At 38.5% G+C, this 24,106-nt stretch overlaps 1 protein-coding gene across 1 annotated transcript; it reads right to left on the reverse strand.

Moving 5' to 3' along the window:
- Window positions 1-461: 461 nt before the first annotated feature.
- On the reverse strand, window positions 462-24,017 carry GPR180 (G protein-coupled receptor 180). The gene is made up of 9 exons (XM_054627906.2): window positions 23,789-24,017; window positions 21,260-21,418; window positions 18,078-18,272; window positions 14,521-14,701; window positions 14,274-14,323; window positions 10,568-10,725; window positions 4,138-4,329; window positions 3,722-3,799; window positions 462-2,038 (listed from the first exon to the last, which is right to left on the reverse strand). The coding sequence occupies exons 1-9, from the start codon at window positions 23,934-23,936 to the stop codon at window positions 1,880-1,882; spliced, it is 1,320 nt and encodes a 439-aa protein (XP_054483881.2). The 5' UTR covers window positions 23,937-24,017; the 3' UTR covers window positions 462-1,879.
- Window positions 24,018-24,106: the final 89 nt, after the last annotated feature.

Here is a 24,106-nt window from a genome sequence, read left to right on the forward strand (position 1 = left end):
TGAGGACAGATAGAACTCTTTTACTACATTATTGGAGACTTATCAAAACCAGGATGCTTTTTTCTTGAGAAGATGAAAAGTACAGAGATAAGCAAGGAAATAAAGACTGAAGTTTTAACCAATAATATTTTTGTGTGGTTATCAGAGGAATGTAATAATTAATCTTTTAATCATTCTAAAGATGGTGTGAAATCATAATATCTCATCTTTTCCAGCCTCAACCTGCCATTCTTGATCTGAATTACAAACAATAAGAAAGGAGATGATTTAATGAGCAACTTTGTCATGTTGCCATTTTGCCTTAGTCAAAGGCAAATATCTAGTTTTGCCTCTAAACTAAAATGGAACAGACTTATGTTTCAACTATGCTCACAACAGGCAAAGATAAATGGAAAACTTAGGGCTATTTTAAAGATAGAACCAGTGTCTTCACATTTTCACAGAGACATAATCAAATGCACAAGAAGAAGCAAACATTGATTTACTAGAAAATAAAATCCATTTTGTGAAGAAACACACATGTATGAAGTTTAAACTAAGCTAAATCCAAAATGAAAAATTTCACTCACAATGGAAAAAGGTATGTTCTTATTATGAAAGAAAAAAAGTGTCAGCATGATTTAATCATACTCTATAAATAGGCACTTCAATAAAGTATATATTTACACTGGCTTTCTGGATGCTAGGGCATCACAAAGTAGAATGGCTTTATTACAATGGATGGAAGATGGCAACTACTTAGAACCCAGTGCCAACATGGATTATAACAAATCCAGTGAGTATTTTGTTTTTCAATTATTCATAGAAAATTTAATCCTGATTAAGTATCCTTGGGCAGGAATTCATGGGTAGTTGATGACTGAAACCAACATTTATTTGAAATGCTTCTGTTAATTTAATCTGTGTATATGGCTTAATTATGATTGAATCCTCAATGTAACAGAAATGAATTATATCAGGATTAAAATTCTAGTACCACATCACCCATTCCATTTTCTTTGCCTTTTTTTTCTCCTTTAAAAGATGCAAGGCTGCTGTTTTAATTACCTTTATGTTGCTATGTATTCCAAGCCTCAAAAACTGTTCAGACCTTGATTACTGGATGGAATTTTTAGTTACATTTACTTTTTTTTTAAAAAGGAAGACATAAACCCTATTTACATTCCCATTAGGATTTTAACCAGTATGAACATTAGATGCAAAAAAGGCTTTTCTTTTACACCCATGATAAAGGAAGGTTTCTTGCAGTCAGTTGTGAACATTTTACATATGTTTTCTAGATGATTCTCCCTTCTTTCTTTCCCTATCTTTTACACTGATACATAAAATGCATTTTCTCTAAAGCATGAAAACAAAAAAACCCTTTTACTCATCGTTATGCATCACACCAATTTCACAACTGGCCTATTTTAAACTTGTTTGAGCACGTAGATGTTTTAGGAACTCAATTTTATAAGACCTTCAAATCTAGTACTGACACAAAGTAATGGCATTTTTTGTTGAGCATGTAGATGTTTTAGGAATTCCATTTTATAAGACCTTCAAACCTAGTACTGACACAAAGTAATGGCATTTTTCCTGTCCGTGAATGGGAGAGAAAAGATTCATTGTACTCTTCTGTGATACAACTCAGCACCACTTGTTAAACAGTATCTATAAAACTCTTCAATATTTTTCAATACTCTTCAGTATTCAACTCCACAATATTTTTAAACACATTAATCTAGGAATCTTGTCAGACCAAAGGTCTGTGAAGTGCTTTGATATTATTACTCAGTTTTCCAGTGAAACCAATGTATCATATACACTTGTGACAAAATACCTGCATATTCAAGTCATTATTGCACATTTATTACGTAATGTATTCTTCCTAAACATCTCAGAAGTGATGTCGATTTTTATGTCCAGAGGATATTGTTAGTGGCAATGTCACTGATGACAGTGAAGATACTTCCCAATATAGACTATGAGATAGAAAAAGTCTGTAGAGGATAACCATGGAGATGCACTGACAGAGGATAACACCTATGGTAATAATCTAGAGACAAAAAAAAAGAGAGAGAAAGAAATAGTAAGTAAAAAAAAACTCTCTCACTAACAAGCCACAATAAATTTCTATCAGCATGAGTGCTCGAGGTTTAACATTAAACCCTTTAACACTGCTGCAGTTACAAAAGATTGGAACATGCATTTCAAGTCCAGGAATCAGACTCTCACACCTGGGTGTTTTTAAATCAGTGGATAGCCCTGGGCAAGTCACATAACCCTTCTGGCAGTCTCTGTTCTGGGGAATTTCAGACTTTCAATTCACCACCCATGCAGTTTCACAAGCAGAGGTGATGTTTAGATATTCTATTCTTACAACAAACAGACTGGGGGGGAGGGGGGGGGAAGAAAGCTTGGAAACACTTTGCACTAGCAAAATCATGGAGCTGAGGATAGTGATTTGTCAGTCTCACTTAGCCAGATCTCTTTCAGTTCAAGTCTCTTCATCTGCAAAAGCTGTCTAAGGCTGTATTTATCAAATGCCTAAAGGTGTAACTTGTTTCTGAGAAAGCACAAGTCTTCAGTTTATGTGCAGGCAATCCTTTAAAATGCATGTTTTTCTTAAATAAGTATGGTAGTTATTGATTGTGCATTTTATTGTATTGAGGTGCATTTGAAGAAGCAAACACAGCTGAATTATCATAGTGTAGGAATTGCAGCTGCACATAATGGTTAAAGTTGCTCAAATGCAAGAGCAGAGCAATTGTAGTCTTCCTTTAGTAAGCTCAAAATACTGCAAAAATACTACTTTACTGATACCTCTGGAGACTGTCCTCCTGCCCTGAGGATGTTTTCATCAAGCAAAACAAAAAGTCTCTTCATTAGTAACTCTAGAGGAATCAATTTTTTCTGCCTAGATTTCCTTTTTTTTTTTTTTGTAAATCAAACACAGAATTTAATTTATTATTTATATTTAATAAAACCTTTTTCTTTCCCTTACATATCCTCTACACAAATAAAAGCTCATTTTCTGAATATATTTGCATACAAATGCACAGATGGTTATAAGCATAAAGAAAAGAAGCAAACCCTATGCTGGAAGGAGGTAGTCAATCACCTGAGAACAGTGGTGCACATCATCTGAACATGGCAGGCTGCACACACAGAGTTCTCCACTTCCCAATACATTTAAGCAACCGAGAAACTCAGCAAGTCCACCTTTGTTTTTACCTGCTTAGAGCTTACAAACCAAACATATTTGGACATATTTGGACAGACTACTTGATCTAAGGAATACAGTTCAGCTACAGGTTCCCTGACCTATTTAGCCACATAAAGCTTTTAAAGAATGAAGACTAAAAAGCAAACAACAAAAAAAATCCACTGATTTATCTTTCTACTCCCTTTGTTAAAAGAATCTCCAAGGTGTTTTTAATTAAAAGCAAACAAGCAAACAATAAAACAAAACACCCCCTCCACATTTTCCTTTGACTTAACAATCTCCCCCTCTCCCTCCCTTAACCCAGAAATGACTACCCTTAGATAATTCGAGCCCTGTATGCCTTTGTAAAATATGACTCACATTAGCATCAATGAGAGCTGTGTGACTAAGACTTTTCAAGTTGCTTTGGGGTCACAGGATTAACAGCCTAAGAGCATGAGTTTGCTAACAAACATTAAACATGAAGAACAACTACTATTCAAATTTCATCTCTTTTATCTTGCCTGTACATACCTTTTCTCTTTGATATTCTCTGAATATTACAGCAATGGTTGCAAGACATGGGTGGCACAGAAACCAGAGAATGCAGGCCTAAAAAAGAAGATGAGTGTAAGCTGTAAAATGACTACATGCCAGCTTAGAAGAAAGAGATGACAGTTACAGGAACTACATCTGTCTATTTTATGAACCCATTGTTTAATTTTCAATCAACATAACGAAAACCACACAATGAAAGGTGGGATTTCTGTTTTAAAAAGCTCTAAACTCCTTGTCAAATTAAAATGCCTGCTTCAGAGTATGATGACAGGGTGCAATGTAATCAAGTCAGACACTTTCTTATGGAGGGAAAGAGTTTAGTGCTTCAGTCAACTGCATGCCACAATTGTATTTACAGACGAAGGGATCAGTTTTCTTGATGTAACCCATACTTTGGCAAAGGTGATGTAGAACTCCCTTTTCAGTGTGCTTCTCTCCACTGTGATAATCTGGTACAGCCCAGCAGCCAGGGACAGAGCTAGGCAGACTCTGAGGCCAATGAGCAGCCCGCTCGCCAAGCCATGGTGTGAATGGTAGCTGTGGTGATTTGTATCTTCAAACTGCTCCCAAATTAACAAAAAGCTCTGAAAAGGAACAACAGCAAAGTGCACTTAGAGTAAACCAGCTTACATTAACTCTCAACTAACCTTCCTGTCACAGATTAAGTTATCTGGTAATGCTCCAGTCTACTTGTTAGGGACTGCCATCCTAAGCAAAAAAATCCAACAAACCCTAGTCTGAAATGCTTTTTGCTGTGACCTATTACTCCAACTGCAACTGGCAGGAACAGAGCTCTCACTTCTTGGATTCTGTAACTTTTAGAAATCTTGACAAGTTAAAGTTTCCTCTAATGTGAAGAGAGGGAATGTAACACCTTAGAAAAAAAATGTGAAATAATCACCTGCACACTCATCCTACTCTGCAGGAAGACCACTGAAATGATTTCACAGAGCTACAGGGAGGTGTCTCCTTTCACTTGTGATCCACAACCTGTAAAGCTTGTTTCAAAGGCAGGCGACTACGCCTTTTCTTTCAAAATCCTAACAGGATTCACTTTTCTTTTCAAAGATGGGGAAGTAAGAGGGTGGTGCTGCTGCCCCTTTTATACAATAGCCTTAAGGCTCAAGCATTCACCCAGGTTGAACTTGGATCTCCCACAATTCCCTTCTTTGCCTAAAGGATATCCAATTCACATCTCCCACCTCCTTGGAGAGTGCTGCAACTGCCAGGCTATAGGGTGTTCTTGGGTGGGCCACTCTCCACCCCTTCTATTGAAGCTGTGCCATTGTGGAGAAAAGAATTCAGCATCAGCTAGGTCAGAAACTGTGAGCGAGCCTGACTCTGCAAACACCTGGCTCAGAAACCTCCTAGGGTCTAGGAAAGGGAGTGTCACCGGCTCCAAATGCCATTCCAACATCTGGCCGAGCACTCCAGCCAACAGATAACTACATAAAAGATAGTAACCCCCTTCTTAACTCCCAGCATTGTATCCATCTGCTGTGGAATCCCATTTTCTGGGAGCACTGTGAGAAACAATATTGATATTCTCCAAGGAAAAACAGACTAACAAGCACCTAGTTTCTGGATTTTAGTTGTGAAGAAGGCCCCAACCAGCTGCATAAAAAAATGTGTCTTGCTGAAGAACACCTTTTCAGGACTTTGGGAATGCTAACATTATAAATTAGAATACACAAAGTTTAGACTCTCAGAGCATCATGTAGCAGCTGAATGGCATTTTATAACTTGAATATACACTGAAATCCAGTCCACCTACTGCACATATCTAACTTGCACTGAGGCTTCAGGTGCCTAATAAAGCAGGTTTTTAAAAGAAAAGTAAGCAAATTTGATGAGTGAAGTAGCTCTGAAGGCCTTCAGAAGCAGACATTGTATGGCTCAATTTAGAAATATAAATTAGTCAAATTCCTTTCTGAACACATTCAAAGGCTTTCTCACTACATAAAGACAAAAAGGTTCCTAATATTAACTTTTTAAAAAATGTGTAATCGACCTGAGCCTCCCAAAGGTGGGTGGCCTTGAGTCTCATCAGTTGAGTATTAGAATAATTTGTGCTAAGAATATCCTCAGAGTACTCTCCTCCTTTCCCCCTCCCTTACCTAAGGGGGACACAGCCCTGTCATTTCACAGCTGCTCTCACTTCAGTCACTCCTCAACCACCTGGATGGAAAATGGAAGGATGGGAGAGGGACAGACATAAAGCATGCATGTTTTCAACATCACGGACTACTAGCAAACAATCTGACCAACAGGCTTTGAATGTTCTAACCATAATGATCAGAAAAAGAGTGATTTCAAGCAAACATCTTCAAATGATCAAGTTACTTGACTGAGAATTCTGTCAGAGAGTAAGACTGAAGTAAGGCTAAACTGCTCCTGAATCCCTGAGATACAGCACTGTGTTTGGTAACGTTGTGTCTACAGCACTAGTTTTGGCATGAAATTGATGAATTCCTATCACAGAAGTTATTTCAGTCCAGTTAGAACATGCTTAGACAACGAACAACGGTTCTACCAGTTACAGAATCACTGCAGTTTTGTGAGCATTTTCCCTTTTGATATTTACATTTGGGAACAGCCAAAATATTTAACTTCCCTGGACTGTACATATTCTGCTTGAGAAAATAAAAGGCTCCCTGAATTTATGTATAGAATCTTCCTGACTCAAGCATCTGGGGGGAAGCCATACAGGCTGATGGAGACAGAACTGTGATACTGCTCTAAGAAAATATCACTGGAACCTACCTTACCTTAAAAGCCAGAGCTCATGAAGGCCTGAATTTTCCTTAGTCTACACCAAGAGTAACAGCAAAGAAAAAAGGCACTTTCATGGGAAGATGACAAAGAGCTGAGTAAAGGGATCATGAGAACAAAGCCCAAGTCCTCATAGGATAATAGTGTCTGAGAGCAGAGTGTGTTCTGGACCAGCCCTTTAAAGAGTGTAAACAACACAACATCAGTTGATCAAAGGCTGTGTATGGTGACAGGAATGTGAGATCACAGAAGTCCAGTTTCTTTCAGCTTCATTAGATTTTTCCAAAATAAGCAGAAGGCAGAGGTGTTAGAGGCAGAGATGGAAGAGGAGGCAGAGATGGGAGAGATGGAAGGCAGAGGCTGTCAGTGCAGCACAGTGTAAACTTGGACAAAGTAAACGTATCATTGCCCTTTCTATGAGCTGGGGCTGTTCTCACTTACCTGGGAAAAGCAGGATCCCACAGAAAACTGTGCGTTCAAGTGTTTCTAGAGAAAAATGGACTAGGCGATCTATTTTCAATGAAGAAAAACCTTCATAGACAAGCATGATGTTGAAGTTAAAATCTCTTTGGTTGTGAAATAAAAAAAAAAAAATTAAAATTTGAGAAATCGAGGTCAAGGAACCCTAAGGTCCCTTACCTTGACCACAGAAAGGCAAGTATCAGCTCACTTAGCTGCAATATCAGGAACAAACTTAAAAACACCAGATATCAACCTGCTGAAGTAGACATCAGAGACCTCTTTTGTTTGCAGTGAGCAGAATTATGTTTGAGGTCTGAGAAGAAATCAGGGGGGACAATTCTAATTGTTATCCAGAAGAACAACTGTGCTTAGGCTGTAGACAAAAGAACTGGATGACAGAGGAAGCTAAAGAGCTGACTCACACTATGCTATGTCCAATAATAAAGTCACTGCTTCTTCATAAGATGAAACAGAATGACCATCTCCTTGTTTACATAACACACTGTTCAAAATGCCTGACTTTACCTGTATATAATCCTGACCTATCCTGGCTCACAGGGGACATGAACCACTGTCCAGTACTGGCCTTCCTCTTCAAATACTAGAGGAATAGTGGCCACAGATATCATCCTGATGTTCCAGATATACAAGCAGAACCTCCACATCCATATGAAGAAGAACTCTTCCTTTATGTCATGAGAAAACAATTATGGTAGAACTCCTCCTTCCCTTCACGATGCCAACACTGACTTTATGACAAGCCGAGATAAGGTATCAATCTCCAGCAAAGACAGGTTCTCATGGGACAGATCACCCCTGAGAGGCAAGGGGAAGGGGGAAGCAAAAGGGAAATTAGAAGGAGCAGCAAGGCAAACTAGCTGTTTCCAACCATATCTAGTATACTGAGTTATCAGACGTCATGCAATGCAGTACAGCAAAAAATGGTTTAGATCTAAGGTCAGAGGCAGAGCTCATTCTGAGCACACCTAAGAACCCCTGTGTAGGGTGATGTCTAATGCAGTAAGATTCTATGCCATTTTCATCAGGTTCAGAGCAATCAGCTATCTTTCCAGAATCATTGCCTACAGTCTGATCAGCCTTGAAAGTTGAAACTACTCAGGTCTATGTGATGGGAAGGGCCTGCCATCAATAAAGTTCTGTACAAGGTTTGTGATTCAGCAGCAGAAAGTGGAATTTTTAATGAATGCACAGCAGCCTGGGAATCTTTTATTCTGTGGCTGAAATAAAGAACAAGTTAAGGCAAAGGGAGATGCTAAATGGCAGACTTGTCCCTCCTTTGAGATGTTACCTCTTTGCAGCTGCAAAGACCACAAGACATTTGCTGACTAGGAGGCTGTGTCCACCTGACACTGAAGGCAACCCATGAACATAGCCCAGGAAATTGCTAGTGCTTCTGAAAGAATAATAAGAAAAAAATCCATAGCATCAGTACCAAGAGGAGAAAAACCCCTGAAAATCTGCTGAGCAATTTGAACTAGTAGTAGGCAAACAGGCTCAGATAGCTTGCTAATCAAAACTGCATTTAAGTTGAAGAACAACATGTTTTCTCAGGCTGTCCACTTTCTTGACTTCCCTGAAGATGAGATGAGGACAGGTATGGGAGAATGCCAGTAAAACTAACATGGTGCAACCTCTATCTGCTGCATTAGGTTAATACACATAGTTTCCAGCAGCCTCCACAGCAAGTCCTCAGAACAACTCTGATTATCCACATGAAGTTTGTCCAATCTCTGGCATAAGAGGAAGCTGGTTCCCCTATAAGAATCTCTGGGAAAGATCAGAACAGGAAGAAGGTTATTCCAAGTTTTTAGCCATTAAAAGGGCCAATTGAGTGTTTATAGCAGGTCAAACATCCATGTCAATCTAGACAGACCAGTGAAAAACTGTCTAAATCCTGTTTCCCTGAGCCCAACAACTGCACTCTGTAATTAGGAGAACAAATCTGACAGAAGGTGTATTTTGTATGTACTGAACCATGAGATGGAAAATATCCTCTCCAGAAGGGATACTCTTGGTGTGAGGGAAATTTTGCTGGAGACAGTAAACACTGATATGGAGGTGCAAAACTACTTAGGCAATGACATATTCCAATATCCAGATTGTGTTCTGACAAGACTCCTGCCAAACCTGACAATCCCAATGGTACAGAAGGAGATGTGGTAGAACTGTGCCTTACTTGTGAAAAGTAAGACAGACAACTGTGTGCTAATGCAGCTCCAGTGCTGCTCCAAGAACCAAAAGATGTCTAATGGACCAGTCTTTGGGGAAGCAGCTCACATGTATGATGCCTGCCCCACTTTTACCATAAGTAACAACCAAAATAAGATCAAGCTGATTATACTGTCTTTTCTATGTATAGTAAAGGGAAACAACAATGAAAAAAAGTTTCCAGTCTCAAGCAGCAGAGTACTAACATACCCATACATATGCACAAGTGCAGAATGAAATTAAATACTTTAGAAGTCTTCTTTACTACCAGCATGTAAAATTTCTGGTGCTGGATAGGTTCATTGCACCTTACTTTGACACCCATCTTTAAATTTCAACAGTCCCATTGACCTTAACAGCCTTTGGTTTATATTCTTAATTAGCAAGAAATGCCAGCTGCCAGCTACTCTTAATGTTCTAGAAGTCCACTTATTTAGTTTAGAAGCAGCACTAATTACAGATACTACCCAAATGGCACAAAAATCTTCAGTATAATCTCTTCCTCATTACTGTCTCCAGTTTCTCCCTGCTCTTCTCTTTCTCAATGGTTTTCAGATTCTCGTCTTTATGATGTGATTTAAAAAAATTTGTTTACAAAAGGCACCACCAGGGTTGAATGATTTCCATTACAATTTACTTTTAACTTACTGGTTTACTTAACTTTCTAATTTATACTAATGGAAAATATTTGAATGAAATTATGTGTCAGACCATTTGTATATTTGCAAGACCAATCCTGCACATGAACCTTTCAAGAATTCCCTTCCTTTTATTGATTGAAAGGACCATTAGACATTCTATTTGAGTGCTTCCAAAAGGAGGGCTGATGATTTCCGTGGTTTCATGACAAAGACTTTGTCACAGCAACTTTTTTTGTCCTGCCTCCCATGCTGCTGGTTGTCAACCTGCATAATGTAGTTCACAATCCCTCAGCTGTACTGTACCTATAACTATTTACAGAACCACATTGCAAATCAGATCAATAAAATGACTGTGTAAAAAATTTTTTTTTTACTTTTTTTTTTTTTCAGTCTAGGTTGTTCCAGTAATCTGGTTCACAGTATAATGCTACAAACAATTGGCACAATCATGAGTTTGGGAAACTGTGGGAACTTCTTAAGTGGTTTTACTGCTAGACAAAAACATACTGTGGAGCTACATCTTAAATTGTTCAAGTAAAGAGAAGGTGGTGTTACCTATTAGACATACTGGGTGCACATTATGCTGTGGGCTTTTTTCCAGTCTTGATACTCCTCCCTCCCTCATAAAATTAAAATATTGAAATTATTTGGTTCACAGTTCTGTCATACTTAATAGCAGCTGTATACTTCAGTGTAAGAAAGAATATGAAATGCAAACCTGTGTAACAACAACTACTACAGCAATGCCGGTAGACGCTGGACTGGAATCCCACTGAAGAGGTCTGCCATGAGATTTCTTCATTCTGCCTATTGTCCAACCCATACACAGACTCAACAATAAGTACAGCATCTGTATCTGTGAGATTATGTCACACACTATTGAAAACAAAAGGAAAAGGAATAAAATTACAACCAAAATAAAGTTTTGGTTTTTTCCTATATCAAAGAGAAATGTTCTATATACCCGCAAATGAACGATGGATGCTTATGCCTCTGTATCACCTTTTAATTTTGATGAGTTAGATTAGATGAGGTTGCTTTGCCACAAAATCTGGCTATTTTGTGGAGTTTTCAGTGACCAAACAGATCACTATCAAGCTTTCCTGCAGTTATGCTGCAGATCTGCAAGAACATAGGCACAGTGCCATGTCTTTCCAAATCCCACTCTTGTGTCAGAGTAGTCTGGGCTCAGGAGTCCATCTGCATAAATAGACTTATAAATGCTAAAGAACTAAAATCATATGTATGTTAATCATAGTGCAAATATGCAACATGATGAAATGAACTTCTTTCTTCACTCTGAAGAACTTTTGTTCAAAAATCAGATAGTTACATTGTACTTTGAATTAATTGCACTTTGTCTTGAGGATGTAGTAGCTTCCAGAAGAAAGCACAAATATTTAGGACAAATTCCACTCTGAGATACTTAAAGGGGAAAATATAATGAATAACCCTAACACAAACTTCATTTAGATCAACAACTTGTCTGTATTTCATTTTATTAAATGCAAAGTACCTTTACCTCATTTTGCTATGTCCATTTTTACCTCTGTTTGGGAACAATTAACACATACTCCATAAAGTTACATTCTTAATCAGTGTCTCAAACTTGTGTTTAAAGCTGCATCAGAATAAAGAAAACTTTAAGCTAGGATATATTAAAGCCTTTATTTGTAGGCTTGCTGCAGCACTACTGACAGTAGAAAAACCTGAAGATTCCTTTCTGGGTAATTGTTAGCTTTAGACCTAGTAAGTTTTTGACTTAATGAACAATTTTAAAGATGGTGTTGGGATCTGACTCATTGTACTCGCATAGTAGAGATGTAAAAGAAAAATAGATTCTTACGCTATGTATACTGTAAATTTGGTTCAGAAGCAAGAGATGGGGCACTACACACAGCAATGCTTTCTTTTTTGCTTCATTAATGTTTTAGTTCACTTAAATTTGTTCCTTATTTGTAATTTTCACTTACACTATCAGGTACAAGAATAATATTTCTGTCACAAAAAAAGCAAAGCTCTACTTTTAGACAACTGGACTGTATTAAAAAAGATAAATACTACATTTACTAAAGATATTGGCACAGGAAATGTTGCTACTGTACAGAAATTAATATGGATACAAGGGAAGCATATCAAAAGAAGATCTACAATATTCCCCTGACATCCAGCAATATTAGCAAAATAAAGAGTATAAATCAGACTTCAGAATGTAATTCCTGGGATATGCTTGGTATTCTCAGAGTTTACATGCTTAAATGTTTCTTAATGTATTAAGACACCTTTGCTATTTAAGATCTGTCAAGAACTTTTAGTAAATACAAAATTGGAAATTCTTTAATAAAATCAACCAGCGCTGATTTTGGGAAAAAAAATGATCATGGAGTTATTTTCCAATGCTATCTTATTGAGAGACAGTACTCACTAGAAAAATAAATTGCTATATGAACCAAAGGCATGCCAAACCAGTGTCACAAATCTAAACTAGAAAAATGACTGAATAATTCTGTGTGTTCTAGGGAGCATTTTCTTTTCTGTCATTCCTTAAGATAAGCTGCCCTATTATAGCCAGACATCATCTCTCCATCATATGGATATAGCTACTGCTCTGCTTCAGTGTGGTAACAATTCAAGTGGATTCTCACATAAATTTGTGTAAGACAAAAATCCACAACCAGCTTTAATCTGTGACATCCTATACATTGTGCTGGAAAGAAAAAGGGTAAGAAAAATTTTAAAGATTCGAATAATCTCACAATATTCAATGTCAGTGTAAAGTCACATTACTGAGCTGATACCAATTGTCTGATTTCATCACAGTTCACCTTTTTTGACTATTCAACAGACACAATAATGGTCTTTGACTCTTCACATTTTATTTTTACCAAAAGTTAAAACAACAGCATTTGCAATGCTTCTGAGTGCCAGCATTATTTGTGTGATTTATGAGATTGGATTAGGTGGTTAATTAGACTGAGGATCAGCTCTTTATACATGGCAAAGACTACATCATACTAAGAAAAAATAATTGCTTGAGATGGTACCTGAACAGGTTTTTAGAAAGATATTCTGGCCAAACTGCAATTAATAGAAATTTTAACATTGATTTTTAACTCAAATTTCTGCTCCCATATAGGAAAAATGGTATCATCTTTCTCCTTCAAACTATACTACTTGCCATCAGCCATTCTTCAGAACTGCAATTGCTACTGAAGCTTTCCACATTTTTATTACTTCAGCTCTCTTACTGTTTTGGAAACTACCAACTTCAGAGACAGTAAGAAAGTAAAAACTTTCTTAGCTGAATTTAAGAAATTCAGCTACTGATTCAAAAATAATATTCATTATAATCTTATATAAATAAAAGTGGGATTTTTGACTACAACACATATACAAAAAAAAAGAAATCTAACATGAAGCTATTCTCTCAAGTTCTGGCTGGATAGTTAACACTGAGGTGGAGTTATGACTACCTTCATATTCTCCATTTTATTTCATTTCATAAGATGAGATGAGAAGGAATGTTTAATTACACAGCTGCTGGAGTGGCTGCAAGGAGCTGCCAGCTCAAATGGTTAAAACAAGAAAGAGGCAATTATTGTGGTGCCAGGTGCCATCAAGAGGCTGATAATTCCAACTGCAGCCTTCTAAATGAACTCTGCAAAGGGGAATATTTCTCTGTATAGGCTGTAACTCCCCAACACTATCACACTACTGCAGCACTACTTTCTTGGAGTGCTTTAAGCCAGTCAAAAGCAAATGTATTTACTTGGAATGAACCCCCAATTCTTCAAAGGTGAACTGCAGGACAAAAACCCCCAAACTATCCAACAACAATGGAGAATGAAGAATGGAACAAGATTAAGTTAGTGCATTTTTGAAAGGTATGCTACAGGAATTTAGTTCCAGTGAAAACTTGGAATCTATACAGAGTGGAGAAAAATGCTTTGTTAGCATCAAACATTCACATAAGCATTTTTTGCATCATGATAATCATAAGATTTGTGCTGTAAAATACTTTTCCATTTAATAATTGTTGAATTTGTCAGTGAAATAACAAATTCTATAAAATATGATTAAGCTTCCTAAAAAGCTTGGCTTTCTAGATCTAACTCAACAAAACTCTTCAATGTACTGAAAGACCTGCTCAGGTGATATTCATGCCTTTAAGTGCTTGTAGTAAGGAATCTAGAGATAAAAAAACCGTTTGAAAAATCCTAAACAATATCACAGATGTGTAACTTCAAATACAGTTATTGTAAACACATAAAACAATTTTTTTTTCTGAAGGAGCAATTTTTAGTATTTTATATTGAAAATCAAACGATGTGATCCAATATCATAGTATAGTCCAGCAACAGCATTTGCTATGTATTATACAGATGCATGGGTAGGAATATGTAAGAAACAGAGGACAGACTCACATTCTGCCAGACTTCCCATAAAAGGAGCTCCTATCCCATCTCTAGAATAACTGAAACAAGAACAAAAAGATTGCATTTTTAAGTGGGTGTGTCTTAAATGGGTGTTCTCTCTCACAAGTACATTTAGATAATGACGCAGTTCAAAAGTCAGTCCTGTATTTTGCCACAATCCCTCCCAGGCAAATCATGTACTCATCTTCACAACACATTGCTCTTAAAGACTGAAAGCAGAAAGAATCAAAGGTACCTTGAGAAATGCAGGTAGTTGGCAAATGCTGAACCAGCCTGCAACAGTAATGCAATTGTCAACACCTTTAATACACCATGCATAGGTCCACGCTTCCTAATTGTTTGCCACAGGGATTGTGCATATATGCATGCAGTTATGAAGTATGCTAGGACAAGCAGGAAAAAGAATTCATGTAATCCTGTGGGAAAAAAAAAATACAGCTTAATTTTACAAAGAAACGTTGCTACTAGGAGCAAGTAACTAAAAAAAATCCAAAACAGTGGGTTTTCTTTAATACAATCATTGGGAAATACTTAACAACTGTTACCCAAAAGTGATAGTACACATAAAAGGTCTAAATCCTAGTCAATTTTATCCAAGAAAATCAGAATTTTATCAAAGAACTGATTATTATTTGATCTGGCAAAGTGTTTTTAATCAACAATACCTTTTCTGAGCAGAGAGGTTTACAGCAATTACCAGACTAGTATAAAGTGCACAGTTTCTTGATACACACAAAACAATTGTAGCTCATTTGTTCAGTAAGTAACATATTTATTAAAGGACTCATTTTTAGCTCTTTCTGCTTGTTTGTTTGATTCCATAAAGGCACAATCTGAGGTGAGAGAAACCTCAAACAGACTTCTGTTTAATCTTTTTAACCACTGGGTGTCACCCTTCCTCCACATAAAGCCACTTAAGAAGCACAGCTGATCAAGTCTGAAAACTTAGAGATAAAGAAAAGTAGCACAGAAAACAGTAATTCGTTCTTAGCATGCATTTTTTGGACTTGTCTAAAAAAAATGTCCCCCAATTTTTTTAGATCATTTATAAAACTGAAGTCCTCTAATTTTCAGTCTGGCAGTAGTCTGGTAGAATGCTTCCCTTAAGACCTGGAAATCTTTTCTATTGTCAGTAAGCTTGGCAACCCATCAGGAGCTCCCAAAGGGTCAAAGCCAGTGAGATATAAGCAAAAACAGGTTAGCAAACACTTCTCTCAGAAAACTTTTTTTTCATTCTCTAACCTTCTTTGAAATTTAGTGGTGCCCATAGAATCAGATTCTAAAAAATGCTTTTTCTCCAGCAGCAAAATAACTCTGGTAAAAGCTCCCAGCCACCTCCCCCCAAAGATTGGGAAGAGCAAGTATATATAAAAATATCTGAGCTGAAAAACATTAGAACTGGATGAGTTCTGAATAGTAGCTAGCATTATAGCTTCTGTGACTGAAATGAAGCATTTTGGACATACACACAGGAAAATGGGAGAAAAAGAGCTTAAGGTAATTAAGAGGATTAAAAATTCCAGGCCACTCTGCTTCTCTTGTACACCAATATATGAGCATGAGTTATCAATGACAAATCCATCTATGTGGTATAGATCAAATCCTTCTTTCTGCTTCAGAAGATACCCACTGAAGCTGGCAAAGACCATGTAAGTAAAAGTTATTTCTCACCGTGAGGAGTGAGAACCCTTGGAAAACTCTTTAGGAAAATCACCTAGCTTTTAACAGACACTAAGCATTTATGATAGAACACTCCTTCCAGCCATAGGGAGAGTGTAAATTATTGGTTTGAGACCAAAAGGCTTAGGAGAAAGCTGCACTGAAAACCCACAATAAAAAATACAATTTTCAACCTATCTCCCCTAAGTTTCCTGACTTTCAAGGAACCTAGCTGACAGACAAAGTAAAATATTACATGAAATATCTTACTTCAAAGCTCTTCAAAATGCCACCTGTTCATCTGCCTTTAGAAACCCTGGATTCCACTGACACAATGTCTTATGTAGAAGACCCTACCATATAAAATAAGACTATTTGCCAGGGATTAGAAGTCAGGCCCCCTCATCTCTGAAGGCAAATGTCTTAATCACAAGCCTCCTAAGTTCTCTCTCATGCTTTCCTTCTTATTAATTTAATTTTTGAGATGTTCTGTGCCAGGCCACAGCCTAAAGTAATTCAAGTGAAGGAAGACCTAACTAAAACCTTCTGCAATTACAGAATTTTTAGTTGCCTGCATGAAATATGCAAGAAACGAAGCTGGATCTTCTCTTTGATACCCTCTCATTCTAAGTTTCTGTGGAAAAATAGCAAAGATTATTTCCCAGAGATGCATTAATTTAAATTAAAAAAGAGAAAAACAGAGAGATTAAATGCTCCTCAGCTCTTTGAAAGTAGACCAGTGCACATAGCTTCAGGATTCATGGCAACAATGCAGGTTTTAATTCTGAATTAACAGAAGTGTTCTTCTGCAACTCTGAAAGACATGGCATGTACAGCTCACCTTGCTTCCTACTTGTTAGACTGAAATACATACATCCAGCACATTTACACACCTCCTTACTCAGCACATAAACTATTCAGAGTTCTGCTTCCCAGTGCTCAGTCTTCCTACAAAATTAATACAGAGCTGAGATGCCTCTGTAGGAGGTCTCTACATCACTTTAGTGGGCCATATAATGCCATGTAGCTGCTTTGCCCCTTGACTTAGCAATTACTCCTTTAGTTATTACTCCTCTTTGAGAGTAAGTAAATTAACCTAGAATTCACTTCTGAAGGCCAAATTCACCAAATAAAAACTAGAAAGTTTATAGAACTTAAGAAGTTAAAGAGAGAGGTTAGGTCTGATTATGAGCCTTGAAATCCAGATTAATAATGTGCTACTTTCTTGCAGATTCTGCAAAGAATATTCCAGGGAATATTTTCTTCCTTTCAAAAACGGAGTTGTATTTGTTGCTTCTATATTCTCTTGAGGTCATGAGTGTCAGCAGGGCATTTGATTCTGAGCACAGCAATTAGGCTCATCCTTGGTATATTCAGGTTTTAGGCCTATCCTTGGTATATTCAGGCTCTCTCTGTATAGGAAGGCAGACTAAGCCTTCAGAGCCCTTTCCTCACAACAGACCCAGGTGAGTGACATGTTGATGAGGCCTCAACATCTCAAAGAGCAGTGATGCTATTCACTGCAACCAAGAATACATTAAGCTGGATTGTCCAAAGCATACAATTTTATACAGGCATTTCTTTAGCTGCTGTCTTGAGTTTTTCTTTGGATGCTTAAAGATTTAAAATTACATTTCTTAATTATAACAAAATCAGGCCTGACAAAGCTAATATACAGCCTGTGACTAAGATACTTATAAAGATCTAAACACTGAACTGAAATTGTACTGGTAAAATGTTTTACCATGCATGTACTCTTGTTGCAGAGAATCAAGTTTCACACATTTAAGGAATTTCACTAATTAATTAAAATCAGGTATTAAGTTTACATTCAAGTGGAAGATTACAATTTCAACATGTTCAAAATACCTATCAGCAAGGATTTAACACTGACTTTCCTTGTGCATCTACACTTCTAGTTAGGCAAGTTTTGCAAAGTCAATCTGGGGAAAAGAAAGGATTTTTCTGTGATGACAGAAAACGAACTCAAGTTTACTCTTTCTACAAAACCAGAATATGAAATAAAAAAGGCTCTGCTATCCACTCCCCATACTCTTCCAAGCACAGTAAGTACTGATTTGAGTTATCAGATCCTTAACTTATAAATCTAATTTTAAGAAAAAAAAATCTTACCAGATTCCCCTGCGCTAAAGTGATCTAATGGATTCCCTTCTGCATCTGGGTTTAGTAAGACCATTTCAAACTGAATATCCTCGGATTCAGAATAATTCTCTTCGCAGGTAAACTTGTCTACATAAAACACATACCATGTTTCCGGATAAGGAATCTGGGACACTGTCAGATTTTGCTCTGTGTGGTTCATAGTCACTTTGGAAGAAAGCACAAAAAAACAAAAATAGGAGTAAATACTTGATTAGTTTGGCTTTAGAAAACACATGCTTGAATGAAGATAAAACTTAAATCCACAGCATCGTAGAGAGGTTATAAACTACACACAGTAGAAAACACAGTGAGTTTTGAAAGCTATCCATAACACCAGAGAGCAGACCTCCAACTTCAGCTTTTGTTTCAAGTAGGTGCGGGCAAGGATTGGGGAGGACACTGCATCCCACCCTTCAGCTCTGCTGGGAGGGTTCCCTCCTTCTAGAAGCCAGAAAGGGCAAACTATGTTCTTGGCTTAGCATTTTCCATCCTCTAGTTCTGTACTGACAGGATTAGCTGTTCTCTACTACTCACCAGGTACTTCTGCAGCATGAAAAATACCTTTATGAAATTTATTTGAGTTTGCTTTTGAAGAGATTTACAACATCAAAGAGGAACAGCTGCATGTGAGCTCAGTAAACAATACCATGGCATGCTTAAAAGGTGCAAATCAGTATTATTTCACAGGATCTTCCCCAAACTGTAATATACTGATTTTCGATTGACAGCTAAGGTCTGAAACCATTGTGTAATCAAACTACCCATTTCAAATCAGATTACATTTAAAAATGACTACATAAGATACTCATGTTTCATCTTCTTGCTGTCTTACCACTATTTTTGCCTGAAAACAACAGTCAACCAAGCACAGTCTCTTCAAAACAAACTCTTGATGCAAATGAAACCTGTGGCTCCCTATGTTTGGCTGAAACTGCAAGAAACAAAAGCACTGTCACACTGGCTACTGAACTTGAGGGCTAATCAGCTCAATCATTTCTCTGCAGGAGAAATAACAATAACAGAATAATTCACCTTAACACACATAAAAATGGCAATGGCTAAGGATGAAGAAAAAATTTAATAAAAAATCCACAAAACACGTTTGTTTTTTTTTTTTTTTGTGAAGGGCCTTTCTAAATAAGAGCTGCAAACATACAACCTCATTGTCCCTAAATATTTTGTAGACAAAATTTAGAACAAGTTTTTAACTTGAAGCCAACCTGTAAAAAACTTCAATGTAATTCCAATAAACGTGTTTCAACTACAAGAAGTTATTTTCTGTTCTCTTCAGGTATGAACTGAGCAACATTAGAATCCAGGAAGAATTGTAGTGTATGTGTCCTTGCAGCAACTGTCACGAGGTACAGATTTGGATGACACACAAACCAGTATTGCATATGGTGCTTAATCCAAATGAGAGGCAAACTGTGGCTGACAGGAGTGGCTTTATTCCCCATGTCACCTCTCAGCTGAGTTCTGACACTGTTATTTGTGCCAAGAGTACGGGATTACACAGTGTGTTTAATCAGTTCCCTCTCAATCTGTAAGCAGACTCAGAGGTAGAAAAGCAACTGATATTGTCCAAGATCAGCAAAGAAATCCAACTCACCCTGTGGTCACACAACTCCTAATGGAGCAGAAAACAGTGAGTACACTACTGGGACAAGTCAGGAACAACAGACCAACTGCCAGTTATTCCAGCAGCACTTCTGTCCAGCTCTGATGAAGGGTAAGGAAACCACATCCCTACAAGTGACATCTGTGTAAGGTTTCATTATGACAAATGATCGATCTGTTACTCTTGGGATTCTGACTGCACAAAGGAAATGTATTTAAAAGAGAAGCTTAAGTCACTTAAAACACATTTGAATGGAGAGTCTAACACTAATTTACCTTCTTAGAGGAAAATTTATGCTTTGAGTACCACTACGATAAACAAATGGTGCAAAAATTATTTGTCTGTCTTCTAGTTACATAACTCAATGCTTCAGTGTTTTACTATTCTTTCACATTTAGATGGATACTCAAGTTAAGTTTTATCTTGATTAGCTCACCTTTAATACTGTATTAAAAATTTTCTAGCATGTTTTATACATCGAAGCATGACAGATTTGTGCTGCCATGAAAATATAATTTTATTTTTGTTTTCTCTGCTTTGAAAAATGCCATTTCCATGGAACTGGAGAATGGGAGCCTCCTAACAAGTGAGAAATGTTCCTTTGTAAACAAGAGACAAAAAGACAATCTACATATTCTAATCTGGTATAACTCTTAGCTCAAACATTAAAAACAGCTGAATGTGAGATTCAGTAACAAATATCAAGTTATAAAAGTAAAGGGTGAAATAGCATTAAGGAGGGAAGTTATAAAGTAAGGTAGTATGATGCAGATTAATTTTTGTAGAGAATAAAGACTTATTATGAGGTAGTGAAAGAGAAGGTTTATAGGTACAAAATTACCCTTTTACTTTGTACTTGGCCTACACACTCCCACCTTACAAGCATTTGTTTCAGAAGTTTAGAGGCAACTGCAGCAGGTTCCATCACTTTGCCTCTAGTTTGTTTTTCATTCCACTGCAATGAAAGTCACAATTCAAACACAAACGAGTCACAACTCAAACAAGTCAAACATCTGACTGTCCGAAACATCCAGCTTCTTTAGTTCTTCAGTTTCTTAGTACAAGGGTATTCTTTGCAAATTCTCTCTCATACCCAAGATAATCTATTTTATGGAAATTTTGAGATTAAAAAACCAAACAAAAAGACATTTATTCCAAGCAGAGCTAAAAAAATTCTCTGTACTGAATGACTAAATGAAAACTTCAGTCAAGTATGTACCCTTTCTGAGTTGTGAACATGTCAAAGCATGAACTGGAACTGGTCATGAAGTTTGGCTGTTTCCACTAAAGCCATTGTTTGTCATGGACTTCATTTTCCAGTAGCACATTAAATCATAACTTGCAAACAAATTCTTCTGAAGTGATACAAAGAAAGAAATTTTATTTCCTTGTAGTATTTTTAATTGCAGAAGACCAAAGTCCTGGTTGATGCAAAGCTTAAATTCACTGAAATGAATATTCTAAACACATAGATAACTTAACAGAGTTCTAAATACACAGTAACGCTGTAAGGAGAAAAAAACCAGTAACTCACTTGTCAGCTGAGCTTTAGAGAACTTCTCTGTACAGCTGTGGTCTTGGACACTGTTCTCCAGCTTCTGCCATTCCTGTGCTTGAAAGAGGTGAAGTCTAGCTGCTTTTGCCACAGCTACTGCTACATTCTTGATTCTGACACACAGAACAGCATGGTCACCTTAATATTTAAAAAACAACATCAACTATTCTGTCTTGATGTCAGTTACAAGCAAACAGTGTGGCACAGATTTTTCTTGTACTTAGCTGCAACACACCTTCATATTATCCTTAATTTTTTACCACTACTTCCTGCTAGAAGTATTTATGGTCTTTCAGGAACAATTTCTATGTCTCTCATTAAGAAACCAGTGAATGTACAATTGTCTATGATAGTACTTAAACAAACCTTAACTATAGCACAAGTGTCATTAACCTTCACTACTACAAACAGCCTTCACTCTCCCCTCTTTTTTAAAACAGACTTCCAGATAATGTTTTTCCCCCTTACTCCCTCCCACCCCAAATTTTATTGTTTTCAAGTTAAAGACAGTGCCTCAATAGTCTCAATATCTTGTTCAAAGTCTAGTAGTTTATGATCTCTGTGGAATGACTATGAGCATTGCAGGGTAGCTCTTCAGTCTAACACCAGAAGAACTTATGTGAAAGGACTTTCATGTTATGGGTGGATTATTGCTAAAATATTAATTATAGATGACAGATTGATGCAAAGAAAATCAAATTTCAAAAGTGTTCTCTAATGTGTCAGTCTACCTGTAGAATCAGAGAACAGCAGAATGGCCTGGGTTGGAAGGGACTTGAAAGACTACTTAGCTTCCAACCCCTCTGCTGTAGACAGGGACACTTTCCACTAGACCAGGTTGCACAAAGGCCCATCCAGCCTGTCTTTAAGAACTTCCAGGGATGGGGCATCCACAACATCTCTGGGTAATCTGTTCCAGTGCCTCACCACGCTCACCGTAAATATTTTATATCGAATCTAATCCTACTTTTTTTTTCAGTCTGAAACCATTCTTCCTTGTCTTGACACTATAGGCTGCATCTTGACACACAGAAATATTTTAGCCCTTTTAGAACTAGCTCATTAGACGAAATTTATCTTGCCTGAGTAATTCCACAACCTTCAAACTTGTTGTCATAATTTCTTTCATATACGAAAGTATGAAAGAAGACTAGAGTCATAGACTTTTTAAACCTAGGAGTATCCTAAATTAAAAGGTAGAATTTAATGGAGAAGAAAAGTCAGTAAAATGTTAATGAACTACAGTTTAGCTAAGATTTTGAAATATTAACAGAAGGTTCTAAAGAAACCTTCACTGAGACCCAAAATAGTTGTTGGTATTCATGCAGGAAGAGAAGTATTTCTATGCAAATATGCAACATCAATTTATACAATTATATCTGAACACCTACACCACTCATCTTCAATTTTGACAGTCTTTTCTCAGATTTAAACAGTGCAATTTTTTCCTTCAGATCTATTTAGAGCACTCGTACAGTTAACTTCTAGGACAGTGCTAATTAACTGCTTTCAAGTCACTTCATAAGCTATCTCCACCCTATCCATCACTCCTCATTCAGTACTGGAAGGTCATGCTCCAACTCTCTTTTGCTTATGTCACGTTCTCCTGTTTCCCGTTAGATTTTGAAGCATGTGCAGAACTGTTCTGCCACGAAGCTCAGTGGGAAAGAAAAACAGCCTAAGCTACTGAAATGCTGAGCACAAAGGAAAAAAAGCAGGCTGACCAGCACAGCCTGGCTGGACACGGCACTTGTCATGGCTACACACATCTCTTTATATAAAGTAAAACTTCTCTAGCAAGCACAGCGGGCCACTGCTAGGGCTCTTTCAGCAGGATAGCGGTCAGCAATTATTACTAAGTAATTACTGACTAACAGTCAGAAATTATGACTAACAAGGAGTTTTTAACACAGGAAAGAAAAGCCATTGGGAATAACCAGGTGAGAATTTTACATCCTGATGCGCGGTGTCACCAAGACCACACGGCGACGTGAAGACTGCCATTTGGGGCAGTTCCCAGGGGCAAGGAGCGATGCGTGTGGCAGCGAGAGCGCGTCTGCTCTCCGGGACAGCCGGCCGGGAGTGTCCGCACGGGCTGGGGACACGAAGGGAGGCACAGCGCTGCTCTGCTCCGCTCCGAGAGCCACAGCGGGGAGGGGCCGCTGCCAACTGCTGCGCCCGGGGCCGCCCCGCCGCGCTCCGGCCACGTCCTGCTGCCGGCCGGGACCCCCGGCCCCGCCGCGGCGCTGCCCGGACAGCGGATGGGACCTGTTGCACGTCCCGCAGAGGCGGAGAGAGAAGGAGGAAAAGAGGGAAAGAGAGGGAGAGAAAAGCAGGGGAGGACGGAGAGCTGCAGGGGCTGACCCCGCTCCGCACCTCGCGGCCCCTCCGGCCCCCACCGGTCCCCCCGCACCCCAACGGCTCCTGACAGCCTCCCCCTTCCCCACGGCGCCGCTCCAGGACGGCACAGACGCCGCTACCCCGCTCTCCCGCCCTCGGGGCACCCACCGTGGAACTGGAAGTGCGCCACGGGCCGCCACGGCTCCCGGCGGGCGGCGGCGCTAGCGAAGCCGCCCCGCAGCGTCTTGCCCGCGGCGAGGCCCCAGCAGCAGCCGGCGGCGGCGGCGCTGAGCAGCCACAGCAGCCGCCACCGCATCCCCGGAGCCGCCGGACGCCGGGATCCTCCTTCCCCCCTCCCGCGCGCGGCCCCGCCGCGTCACGTGACGGCCCCCACCGCCTTAGGCGCCAGCGGCGAGAGAGCCAATGAGGGAGCGCGCCCGCCCCTGGGGGCGAGACCGAGCGCCAGGCCCCGCCCCTGCGGCAACG

Source organism: Agelaius phoeniceus, chromosome 2 (genome assembly GCF_051311805.1).
Source record: "Agelaius phoeniceus isolate bAgePho1 chromosome 2, bAgePho1.hap1, whole genome shotgun sequence".
Classification (NCBI taxonomy): Eukaryota; Metazoa; Chordata; class Aves; order Passeriformes; family Icteridae; genus Agelaius; species Agelaius phoeniceus.